Raw genomic sequence first — 10,995 nt, 5'->3', positions numbered from 1 at the left:
TGCCCATTCCTAACTAACAGCTCTGGTTTTTATTACTATCCACAGAAAGCATCCTGTAGACAACTTAGAAATCCTGAGGACCCCCAGCCCCATTTTAACAATGATAACCCCTTCCCATATTTGTAAACCTACCCTGTGAAAATGGTCAAATTCTTTTAATCTGTAATTGAGGAAAGGAAGTTTGAGGAAGAGGAAAAAGAAAACACAAGTTGGCCCAATTGTATTTTTTCCAATTATTTTATTTTTTTCTAAAAACAATAGAAAAAAATCAACTTTAAAAATGAAAATGTCTTTAAATAAAAAAAATTATGGTACATGTCTTAAAATCTTTTGTAACTGTTATAAACGTTTTATTAAAGTTATTTACATTTCAAGGCCCTATTTACATGGGAAAATTGGATAGATTTTAAGATTTTTTTAAAAAAACAATTAAATACAAATCTGTTAAAAGGAAAAAGAAAAAAGATGGGAAGCATAAAAAAAAGTTCTTTTATACTATTTAAGTTTGAGGCAGTTAAAATTATGGCTGAAGCTTACAGTCCCAAAGCCCCAGCCAAGGTTGTGAGGTTAGGCTTTGAGCATGCATTTTAATTCCAGCGCATCAGTTCTGTCAGAAGGAACCGTTCTCCTTACTCTCACGAGAGATTCCAGCTCCTCCTCGAGTTAGGTCAGTTTATGCACCAGAGTTTCGAAGCTGTTCGAGTTTGTGTTTCAACTGTTCTCGTCGTTTCCTCAATAAGTCCTTTTCAGAGGTGAGCTTGTGCTCGTCTGCTTGAATGGACAGGATGTAGGCGGTGGCTTTTTTGAGGATCACTACCTTGGGGGCCTTTTCGTTGTTTTCCAATTCAGGGATCTGGTCACGCAGGGCAAAAAAGCTGCGCTTCAGCTCGTTCCTCCTCTGACGTTCCAAGACGTTGTGTGTCCGCCTCTTGTCGTTTTCCTCCGTGTCTGAGGACCTGGGGCTGGAGCACTTGCGGTTGTTGCTGATCTGCTTCAGGACCCTGCCACTGTCCAACTTGGCCCTCTTGGCAGCTGGATAGTCCTTCCTTGTGGAGGGGGGTGCGGCGTAGTTGTGCTGGTGAGTGGAGACGTGGCACCTCTTGAGGACCAGTGGGCTGTGCGGAGGTTTGCTGTGGCCTCGGGATGGAGATGAGCCCGACTCCGACCTCTTGGCAGGGGTTTGCCTCTTCTCCACAGACACCACATCAATTTCTTCCTCATCTTCTTGCTCTTCTTCTGTAAGGGAGGAAGTGGAAGATCACAGTTAGCCACGCCTCCTGAATCCCGGACGCTATACATAGGATTTGACCGATGCTATCCAAATACCAAGTTGGAAAGGGAAGAAAGTAAGAATCAGATCCAGACACCATCTTCCCTTCTCCCAGAAAGGCAGAACAGGGTTAGGGCACAGGTGAGAAAATTACCATGTACCAGGATATGGTATCCTTGCCAATTCTTACCTAAGATTTAATGAGGCTTCAGACACACCCAAAGCAAAGCACATTTCCCAAGCACCTCCTATTTTTAAGGGACTTTACCGAGAACCTTTCAGGTCCCGTGAGGGATAGCTGCAAATCTCTTGCTATGACTTTAGCAACTCCCTATTTTACTGGAAGCACAATTAAAAAAAAAAAAAAAAAAAAAAAGTCTTGCAGCTTTGCCAAACGTCCTGGTGTTGGGGGAGTGTTGGGACGGGGGGAGAAGTCCAAATTGAACAGAATTTGCTTTGAAGTGTTCAAAAGAGGACGAAAAAACAAAGCAAAACAAAACACCCAAAAGAGCCCAGCTCTTCAATTCTTTAGGAACTTTCACTAGTGCCTGGCTCTAAGGCTATAAAGGCTGTCCCAGCTTCTGTCATTGCTTCTCTTGGGTCTTAGACAAACGTATCCATTAAATTCAAATATTCTTCTGGCAGTCAAGAAAAGAAGCAGGTAATTCACCCCCCTCCAGATCAGTTCCTTTATCCTCATTCACACCCTTCCCAGGGTAATTAAAATGCTTAGGAGGGGTAAAGGGAGTGGATGGAGCTGAAAGATAAGCCAGAAGATTTAAAAACCCAAATGAAATTCCTGAGGGGTGGGAAGGGTGGGGGGTGGGGGTGACAACCAGGGCGGTCTGGGGGGGGGGGGGGGAGGGGAGGGAGGGATAGCTGAAGCACGGGAATCCAGGGATGAAGAGCTCTTAGACAGAAGGGAAAGAAAGGGGGAGCCCCGGAGGCCAATTGAATTAATGCCAATGAGTGGTGGAGAAGGAGGTCCATCCAACCTCTCGCTTCCTACCCTGCTGTGAATGGGGTAGCTTACCAGAGTCGCTGCTGGTGGTGGGCGGTGTCTCCTCATGCAGCACTAGGGGCTCAGGGCTGGCCCGTGGGGAGGACTCGGAGGACAGCAGCGAGTCCGAGGAAGGAGAGAAGGCCGTGGAATCGGACGAGGTACAGGATTTGGGCGAGCTGCTGTCGTTGAGCGGGTAGGGAAAGACCACTGAGGGGTCAATGCACTCGGACGCGGCGGCGGTGAGGTCCTGCAGGTACAGGCTGGAGGTGGAGCAGACGCTGTGCCCGCGGGCGGGGCTCAGGCTGGTGCTGTCTTTGCGCGCAGCCTGGTAGGAGGCCAGCTTCTCCGAGACCAGCTTGGCAGCGGCTGAGAAACCGCTCCACATACAGTCCTGGATGATGATGTTCTTGATGAAGGTCTCGTCGTCAGGATCGCAGATGAAGCTCTGGTTCACCATGTCTCCTCCAAGTAACTCGGTCATCATCTCCAGCTGATCGGCGGTGGAGAAGTTGCCACCGCCGCCGTCATCGTCTTCCCTTGGGGAGAAGGACGTAGCGACCGCAACATAGGATGGAGAGCAGAGCCCGGAGCGGCGGCTCGGGGACAGGGGCGGGGTGGGAAGCAGCTCGAATTTCTTCCAGATATCCTCACTGGGCGCGGGCGGCTGCAGCTCGCTCTGCTGTTGCTGGTGATAGAAATTCTCTTCCTCGTCGCAGATGAAATAGGGCTGTACGGAGTCGTAGTCGAGGTCATAGTTCCTGTTGGTGAAGTTCACGTTGAGGGGCATCGTCGTGGCTGTCTGCTGGAGGGGGCACAGCAAGGGAAGCAAGTCTAGAGTTATCCAGCTCTGGTTGGTGCGGAAACCTGGCGCAGCGCGTACCCCAATCCTGAACCACTCCCCTTTCAGCGTGCTGTACTTCCAAGTGTGTGTGTGTGTGTGTGTGTGTGTGTGTGTGTGTGTGTGTGTGTGGTTGGGGGGGAGGCATGCACTCTTTTACTCCCTACTATCAGTGACGCTCGTCGGACTAGCAGCTGCTCCGAGTCCCCGCCTCCTTCGAGCAGGGACTTAGCCCTGCAGACGCCCAGGAATCGCCATCGGCCTTGGCTTCAGAGGCTGAGGGAGGCGACTGTAGGGAATACAGTCTGCTAAGAGCCGAGGCGCAAAGTTTTGCGCCACCTGAAGGAGAAAGGCGAGAGGCGCCGCGTCGCTCGGCCCCCTCCCGTGTGCCGGCTCTCTGCGCCGCCGACCGGGTCCGAGTCCCTATTCGCGCCGTCGCCGCGCTCCTACCCAGCCGGCGCCGCCGCCCCTCTCCGCCCTCCTCTTTCTCCACCCCCAGCGCGCCCCCTTCCTTCCTTTGCCGGCTTTTCTTTCCGATTGCTGACTTGGAGGAGAGAGCTCAGTCTCCGGCTATCACAAGCCTCTCGAAATAAAAGGGGAGGGGGTGTCAAATAATAAGAGACACCTCCCTTCTACACTCTAAACCGCGACGCCACTGCACCAGAGACCCTGCAGCGATTCAGCACTGGGTGCAGGGCGTCTTCCCTCTCCCCGCCGAGGGTAGCAGCTGTTACGGAACCGCTCAGATCACGACTCACCGCAGTCTTCCTAGCAATTCAGGGGCGCGAGGGATACCCGCGGATCCCAAGTAGGAATGTGAGGATTCCCTCTGGTTTCCCCCAAGTCAACGAATCGGTCACATCCCTGTCCCAATTTTGCTTCTCCTCACTGCGCTAGCCCAACATCAAGTCCTAGTGCCGCGGGGGTCAGGCTTAAATTTTACTACGATCACTATTTTTAAAGCCAAAATAGCAACTTCTTAAAAGGCTCAGGGACGGGTTGCGATCGCCGCCGGGGATTGGCGGGCGGGACGCACCTCCGTGTCGGTCCCAGGCTGTCAGAAATGCACCAAGCTGAAATTTAAATGCCCTCTCAGAGACTGGTAAGTCAGAAGCTACGGAGCCTTCTCGCTCCCAAACGCAAAAGGTAATCCCTTCTCCAAAGACCTCAGGATTCCAAGGGCTTTCTTTGGCCACCACGAAGCGACCTCCCGGTTTGACCCCTCAAAGGACACATATCAATTAATGTAGCAAAGCAAGAATGTCCAACCGGCCGGGTCAGCGTCAGCCCATAGTAACCTCGGGAACCCCGCTTCAAAATGCATCCCGGTTTTTCCCTTCCCCTTTCCTCTGTCATCTTGACAAGTCGCTCTACCCCGACTCAGATCTACCCCAGCCTACCCCAACTACTCTTGAGAAAAGTGTCAAAAGCACAGGAATGGAAGAAAGACTGTCCTAACCGGCCGCTACATTCAAGACGCAGAAAGAACACAGGGAAAGACCACCAGATCTGTGCTTACCGGGGTTTCCAACGCCCAAAGGAAATCCAGCCTTCAAACAGCTCGAGGAGCTCTTTTCAGGAGAGCTGATCGCGGGCAGAGGCAGAGAACACTGTCCCCAAATAGACAAAAATTCCCTCCCCGGAGCCTGGGGAGTCCTGTCCTGGCTCGCAGATTGTAAGTTCCAGTGAGAAGTGTCTGCCCGCTGCAATGGGCAAAGTTTCCCAGCGGCGGCGAGGGTTGCGGCCGCTGATGTTGGGTCAGTCGCAGGGTTGGGGAGAGTGGGCGGCAGGCTCGGAGGCAAAGCCCCTCTCACTCCAGAGCTGCCTTCTTAGGTCGCCCCGGAGCGCGGCTCTGCACACACGGCTCTTCCAACCGTCCGCTCACTCCCTCTGTCTCTCGCTGGAATTACTACAGCGAGTCAGAAAAAAACGCCCGAAAAGCTTCTTTTATACTGCGACTCAGGATCCCTCCCCTCCCTTCTTTTTCCCGCCAAGCGTCGGCGAAGCCCTGCCCTTCAGGAGGCAGGAGGGGAGCTGAGTGAGGCGAGTCGGACCCGGCAGCTGAGAGCAGCGCAGCCCAGGGGTCCTCGGCCGCGCAGACCCCCGGAATATAAAGGGCGGGTGGGCGGGGATTAGCCAGAGAATCTCTCTTTCTCCCTTCCCCACCTCTCTCTATTTTTTTTTCCTCCTCTCGCTTCCCCGCCCTCTGCTTTGGGAACTCGGGAGGGGGGCTAGTGGGGAGCCGGGGAAAGAGGAGGAGGAGCCTCAGCCCCGCAGCCCAGTACTCCGGCTCCGGGGTGTAAACAGTAATAGCGCAGCATGAATTAACTGCGCGCCCGACCATTTTCTCTTGCTCGCGCGCTAGTCCTTTCCCTTTCTGTACGGTTGTTCGGGCGCAGCGCTCGGCTGAACTGTGTTCTTGCCCTGCGTATATCAGTCACCGCAGGTGGAACAGCTGCCTCGCTCCACACAATACGCCATGTACCCTGGACCGCGTCACGCACGTCCCGGGCGGCCAGGCGTCTCTCTAAGGCTGGGGAAAACAGAATTTAGAAAGGGGGAAGGACGAACGAATGAGTTATCTAGGAGCCCCCGCTCAGTGTGTGGAGTGATAGAGGGTGATCAACCGCAGATGAGGTCTATGCAGGAAAAACGATGTCTGGAATTTTATTAAAATTGCTCAGCAACTCACTGCCACGTATACTTGGAGAGCCACTTAGGGATAAACAGCCACTCCATCTCGCGGGGAAGGCATTGTGTATTTTGCCTTTGGTCGTACAGTTATGTTGACTGGGCACATTCTTTCCAGAACGACCCCCCCCCCCAATTTGCTGCCAAAAGGCAGATTCCCCCCCCCCCCCACACACACACTCCAGCACCTCCGGTTCGGACTTCCACCCGGCGGGTGGTGTGGAGGCGGCTCTTTCCCCTGTAGGTCTCCCTGCGCAGTCCAGTAAAGTGGCGGCGGGTGCGCTCTACCCGGCTCCTCCGGGAGGAGTCTCTGCCGGTCTACACCCCATACACCTCCACACAGTTCCAGGGCCACAGTCGGTTTTCACAAGAGGCAAATCCTCTTTGCCCCTGTGGAGCCAGTTTGCAGCAGACTCTGGTTTAGGAGCTGGGGTGGGGAAAATCAAGGCGCTAGACGCGAGAATATGCCATGAATTGGGGGGTTGGGGAAAACCCGGACTTCCCAGAAAGGGGGAGGAGTGAATTGCCAACCCAGATCTGGGGAGCCTGCAGAGACCCTAGAATAAAGAAAACCGTTAACCCCTTCCTCCCAGGACAAACCCAAGCTTTCCCCTTTTATTACTGGAATCGTAATTATGCACTTAAAAAAAAAAGTCGGCCCTGATCAGATCAAAGTAACGTTACATTTTTGCCTTCGTATGTGTGTGTTAAGCTAATTAAAAGCTGATTTTAATTTATACATTAATTTCCCAGTTTCCTTTTTCCTGAATACTACGCTGTGCATTCTGTACAATCCCCAAACGTATACATACACACTTTATATATACACGATAATCTAGCTTATTAACCAACCAGAAACATGAGTCTTTTGCTCTGTGCATTGGTTCTAGATTTATTATATAATGCATATTCCCTCGGGATTTGCTTATCCTACACTTTAAAACCCAAAGAAGTCTTCTTATTCCGGACTCCTCGCCCCAAGGCACTTAAAGAAACCTCTCTCACTGCTACCCGGTTTAAAAAAAAAAAAAAAAAAAAAAAAGAAAGAAAAGAAAATACAGTAGCGTGTATAAGGTGCTCATTGTTCAAAGTTGTTATTAGCCACTGAGTTTGCAATTTAGGATTCAGCTGTTGAATGATAGTATCTTCCTTCATCGAGCTCATTGCACAATTCAGCTTTAAGGATTGCAAAATGACTACAGCCTCTAGGATTTTGCCTCAAACACCAAGAGCCACCAATCCCTAGTCTGCGTTTTGCTGCAGAGACTCTTTCCCCGCCCCCTCACCCCCCACCACCCGGGTTGTGGCTCTCGGATTTGTGAAAGTAAAGTAAGTGTGCCCTCTACTGGCCACAGAGACCACAGCGTTGCGAAGCCAACGAGGGCGGAGGTCGGATGGGGGCAGGGCTGCAGGGTTTCCAGGTTCTGGGAAGATGCTTCCTTGCCTAAGACAAGCTTCCGGTCATCCTTTAAATGACTCTTTTAGGCTGCAAAGGAGGCAAAGGAAGAGAAATTACTAGAGAAAAAAATGGTTCAGAGGTGGCTATTCAGTTGCAAAGAGGGGGAGTAGATGAACCCATCCCTACTTTCTGACAGTCACCCAAAACAGAGCCCTAGTTGTGGATGGGGAAAATGAATGAGTCACAGGTATACAAGTGAAGGAGATCTAACAGAAACGGAAAGGCAATAGAACAAGTTTTAGCACCCATGTCTCACACCTTTGTCGTGTTGTAAGCTGGACGTGTCAAAGCAGAGCATTGAATTTTACTGGGCAAAAGGAGTCAGAATGCAAGGCAGGAGCATTAGCTTATTATTGCCTTGTTTTATTATTATTATTATTATTATCATTATTATCATTATTATTATTTTGGGGTTTTTTTTTTGAGAGAGATTCTCACGACTATTCTTTGCTAGCCTGAAACTCACACAGTTTTATTAGTTTTGTATAACTGTTTTTCCTCTTCCTCTTCTTTATAAAAGATCTTATGCATCCCAGCACATATCCCACCACACCTGGCCTTATGCCTCGATAAATGAGAATGGAATCCCGGGTGGGGAGGGCATGCTATGTGAGCCCTCTAGCAACTAAACTGAATCTTGAGCCTCCAAATTTTGCTTTTATGTTCTTAAGGATGCTCACCCTCAGCCCGACTGCTTACGAATTGGGTGGTTGAACTATATTAGTGAAGAGAAAGAGTGAGATTCCTTTGCCAAAATATTTTAGAGAGCCATTTTATTAAAAGGTTGGAATTTTAGGTAGGCGTGGTGATGAATGCCTTGAATCCCAATCATCTGGGATGGAGAAGCTAGAGGATCAGGTCACGCTACTGTACAGAAGCTCCAGGGACAAGCAGATTAATAAATGGCGTGTCATGAAACAGATAATCCTTTGTAGAAAAGACCGTCACCAAGTACACATCTGAGAGAGAGATAATATTCAAATATAAATAAAGAACTGAAAAAGGGGAGGGAGAGGGGGGAGAGAGGGGGAGCGGGAGAGAGAGAGAGCAAACAAATCACTCAATTAAATGGGATACAAGCTGGTGGATAGATCTCTTGAGTTCAAGGCCTTAGACCATCCAGGTTGGTCTCAAACTCAGAGATCTGCCTGCCTCTGTCTTTCGAGTGCTGGGATTAAAGGCCTGCGTCACTATTGCCCGGCAATACTTTTTTTTTTTTTTTTTAAAACGTTGAAAATTTAAACCCAAATAACTGCATAAGGGTGGGTATAATAGAAAGGGAATTTGTACCAACCTACACAGTGGTCTCAGCATCATGCCTCAAGCATCATCAGATGCTTGACTGCATCTGAGCAACAGGCAAGGTATTCAACATCCACGGAAGGGGGGATAGCCTTCCCCAAAAGGCCTCTTGGGGAAGATTTCCTAGGCTTGTCTCTTTACTATTACTCTCTTAGAGGTTGCGCACACCCGCTTTCTCTCTGCCTCTCCCTAAACACAGGACAGCACCAACAGATATGACAGTGGGTAGAGCTGACCCTCAAAAGGTCCTTTTTGAAAAGGTGTAATTATGGATTATTTTAAGATCTTACGTCCAAATCATGCCGGTCCAGTGTAGGTGTGGGAACCCAGGTAGCGGAATAGCCTGTGGTTTGGGGACTTGCCCGTACTGTACCCCAGCCTGATGACATCACCCGGGGTGTTGCTTTTAAGTAACAGGAAGGTAGGGGACATCCCCATTTTACATATTAGGAAATGAAAGGGTACCACTTCATTGTAAAATAAATTTTAAAAAATACTTTAAAAAGGACAGGAAAGCCACAAGTTTATAATCTTGTCAATAAAGTGTAGTGATTGGAATGTTCTTGTTGAGAAGGTAGCCTAGGATGGCTTCTAACTAAAATAAAAACTGCTTCAGGGTTTGTAGTGCTGGAATTAGAGTTTCCTGTGCCACTCTACCTACACTAAATTTTAGTGTTTAAGGAGTTGGGTGTGTGTGTGTGTGTGTGTGTGTGTGTGTGTGTGTGAGTATCTGAGTGTATGTTGTTGTTTTTATTGTTGGGAATCAAATCCAGAGTCTTTCAAACACTGGACAAGGGCTTTGTCTCTGAGCTACATAGTTAGCCCGTGATGTTTTGAGATAGGGCCTCACTATGCAGCCAGTTCAAGCTAGTTTTGAACTTGCTGTTCGCTTGCCTTGGACTTCCCAGTGTTCGGATGACAGCCATGCGTGCCTCTGTGGACAAGCTTACTAAGGACAAAGGTTGCTTGTTCTGTTCTGAGGTTTCCTTTTGGAAGATGGTGGAAGATGTCCCACTGTTTTGTTCCTCTGGAACGTTGTAACTCTGAGGTCCTTTTCTGGGAGCTATTGCTGGATGTGAGTTAGATGTCCAAAGCACACAGCTTTCCAGAAGATCCTAGTCTTCGTGGAGGCAAGACTCCAGGTGAGCAGTTCCACTGGGTGTCCCGATGGCAGAGAGTACATTCCCTCTTACAGTATGAAAAACTAAGAATCACAGTGCCCAGAACCTCACTGTCTCATACTAACAGTCATGATGCTCTTACATTTTTAAGAAAAAAAGGAAGACCTCCAGAAAGAAAGGGCTGTTATGGGAAGGAGAGGAAGGTGTGCTCAGTATTGAAACAGGGCCTCATTTGTGGTCAGCATTCATTCAGTCACTGAACTGTATATTCCCAGCTAGAATGAACAAGTCGGCCCAACATCTTACTTTGCAAAGACACAAGAGGGGAGGTCCAAATATGTGGTGTGAATAACATACCAAGAACGGTCATCCTTGAGACGCTTAATTTGGGTGTTTCTTTTCTTTTCTTTTTTTTTGTTTTTTGTTTTTTGTTTTTTGTTTTTCAAGGTAGGGTTTCCCTGACTGTCCTGAAACTCTGTAGACCAGGCAGGCCTTGAACTCAGAGAGCCACCTGTCTTTGCCTCTTAAGTCACGGGATTCAAGGTGTGTTGCAGCCCTGCCTATGATGGTTAGTTCTGATTGTCGACTTGATCACTTAGGAGATGCAGATCTGGTGTTACCTATGAGGGTATTTCTAGAGAGGTATATGTGTAGAAGGAAGACCTACTCACACTAATGTGATCTGTGTCAACCCAGGGGTCAGGTCTATTCACAATGTGGGTAGAGAAGGTATAAAACAGAAGCGCCAAACTCCAGAATCTGTCTCCCCACCCTCCAACCTGCTTCCTAACTTTGGCTAGAGTATGACAAGGCTCCCCAAGTGACAAAGCTTCCAGCTGCTCCCACAATGACTTCTTCCATCCCAGATTTTTCCGTCAAACTCTGAGCCAAAGTATACCCCTCTTCTCCAAAGTCACTCTTGTAACAACAAGGAGAAAACCACTAGATAACATCCCCCAATGTTCTTGAATCTCTTTTCTGCATGCTTCAAAGAGCCCCCCCCCCCAACCATCACCACTGAGCTAACCTTCCATGTATAAAAACAGTCACTAAATCCACACAAACTGGATCAAAAACCTAGCTCCTACTCGGGAGAGAAGCAGGAGACCCTAAGGACGGGCTACGATTTCAAAATTACTTCAGTTCTCACGAGTCCTGTCGGGAAGTGACGAGAGCAAAGACAATGATAAATACCTGTCTGCCGCAGAAACATCATTTGGAAAGAAGCGCTGTTAGATTAAAAACCAAGCTAGCCATGGCATGCTAAAGGAAAAGAGGACCTCACAGGCATGTAAATGGCAGCTATGCCAC

At 49.0% G+C, this 10,995-nt stretch overlaps 1 protein-coding gene across 4 annotated transcripts, besides 3 other annotated features; it reads right to left on the bottom strand.

Moving 5' to 3' along the window:
• Nucleotides 1–220: 220 nt before the first annotated feature.
• On the bottom strand, nt 221–5,241 carry Myc (myelocytomatosis oncogene). 4 transcript variants are annotated; one of them, NM_010849.4, is made up of 3 exons: nt 4,631–5,241; nt 2,304–3,075; nt 221–1,236 (listed from the first exon to the last, which is right to left on the bottom strand). In NM_010849.4, the coding sequence occupies exons 1-3, from the start codon at nt 4,658–4,660 to the stop codon at nt 674–676; spliced, it is 1,365 nt and encodes a 454-aa protein (NP_034979.3). In that variant the 5' UTR covers nt 4,661–5,241; the 3' UTR covers nt 221–673. The 4 variants fall into 2 exon arrangements, with proteins under 4 accessions (NP_034979.3, NP_001170823.1, NP_001170824.1 ...); NM_001177353.1 differs by having other exon boundaries at nt 2,304–3,072.
• Nucleotides 5,514–5,659: an origin of replication, noted in NCBI's record as "C amplicon; peak of nascent strand synthesis determined by PCR of lambda exonuclease-treated nascent strands". NCBI's record gives the evidence for it as "EXISTENCE:nuclease protection assay evidence [ECO:0001106][PMID:15145062]".
• Nucleotides 5,514–7,210: a matrix attachment site, noted in NCBI's record as "sequence encompassed by B and C primers". NCBI's record gives its function as "associates with nuclear matrix" and the evidence as "EXISTENCE:fractionation evidence [ECO:0000100][PMID:15145062]".
• Nucleotides 6,810–7,210: a DNAseI hypersensitive site, noted in NCBI's record as "DH I; the nucleotide coordinates are approximate for this feature". NCBI's record gives the evidence for it as "EXISTENCE:in vivo cleavage assay evidence [ECO:0001075][PMID:3004939]".

This window comes from Mus musculus, chromosome 15 (assembly GCF_000001635.26).
Source record: "Mus musculus strain C57BL/6J chromosome 15, GRCm38.p6 C57BL/6J".
NCBI classification, from domain to species: Eukaryota; Metazoa; Chordata; class Mammalia; order Rodentia; family Muridae; genus Mus; species Mus musculus.
This window is presented reverse-complemented; position numbering and strand designations above follow the sequence as displayed.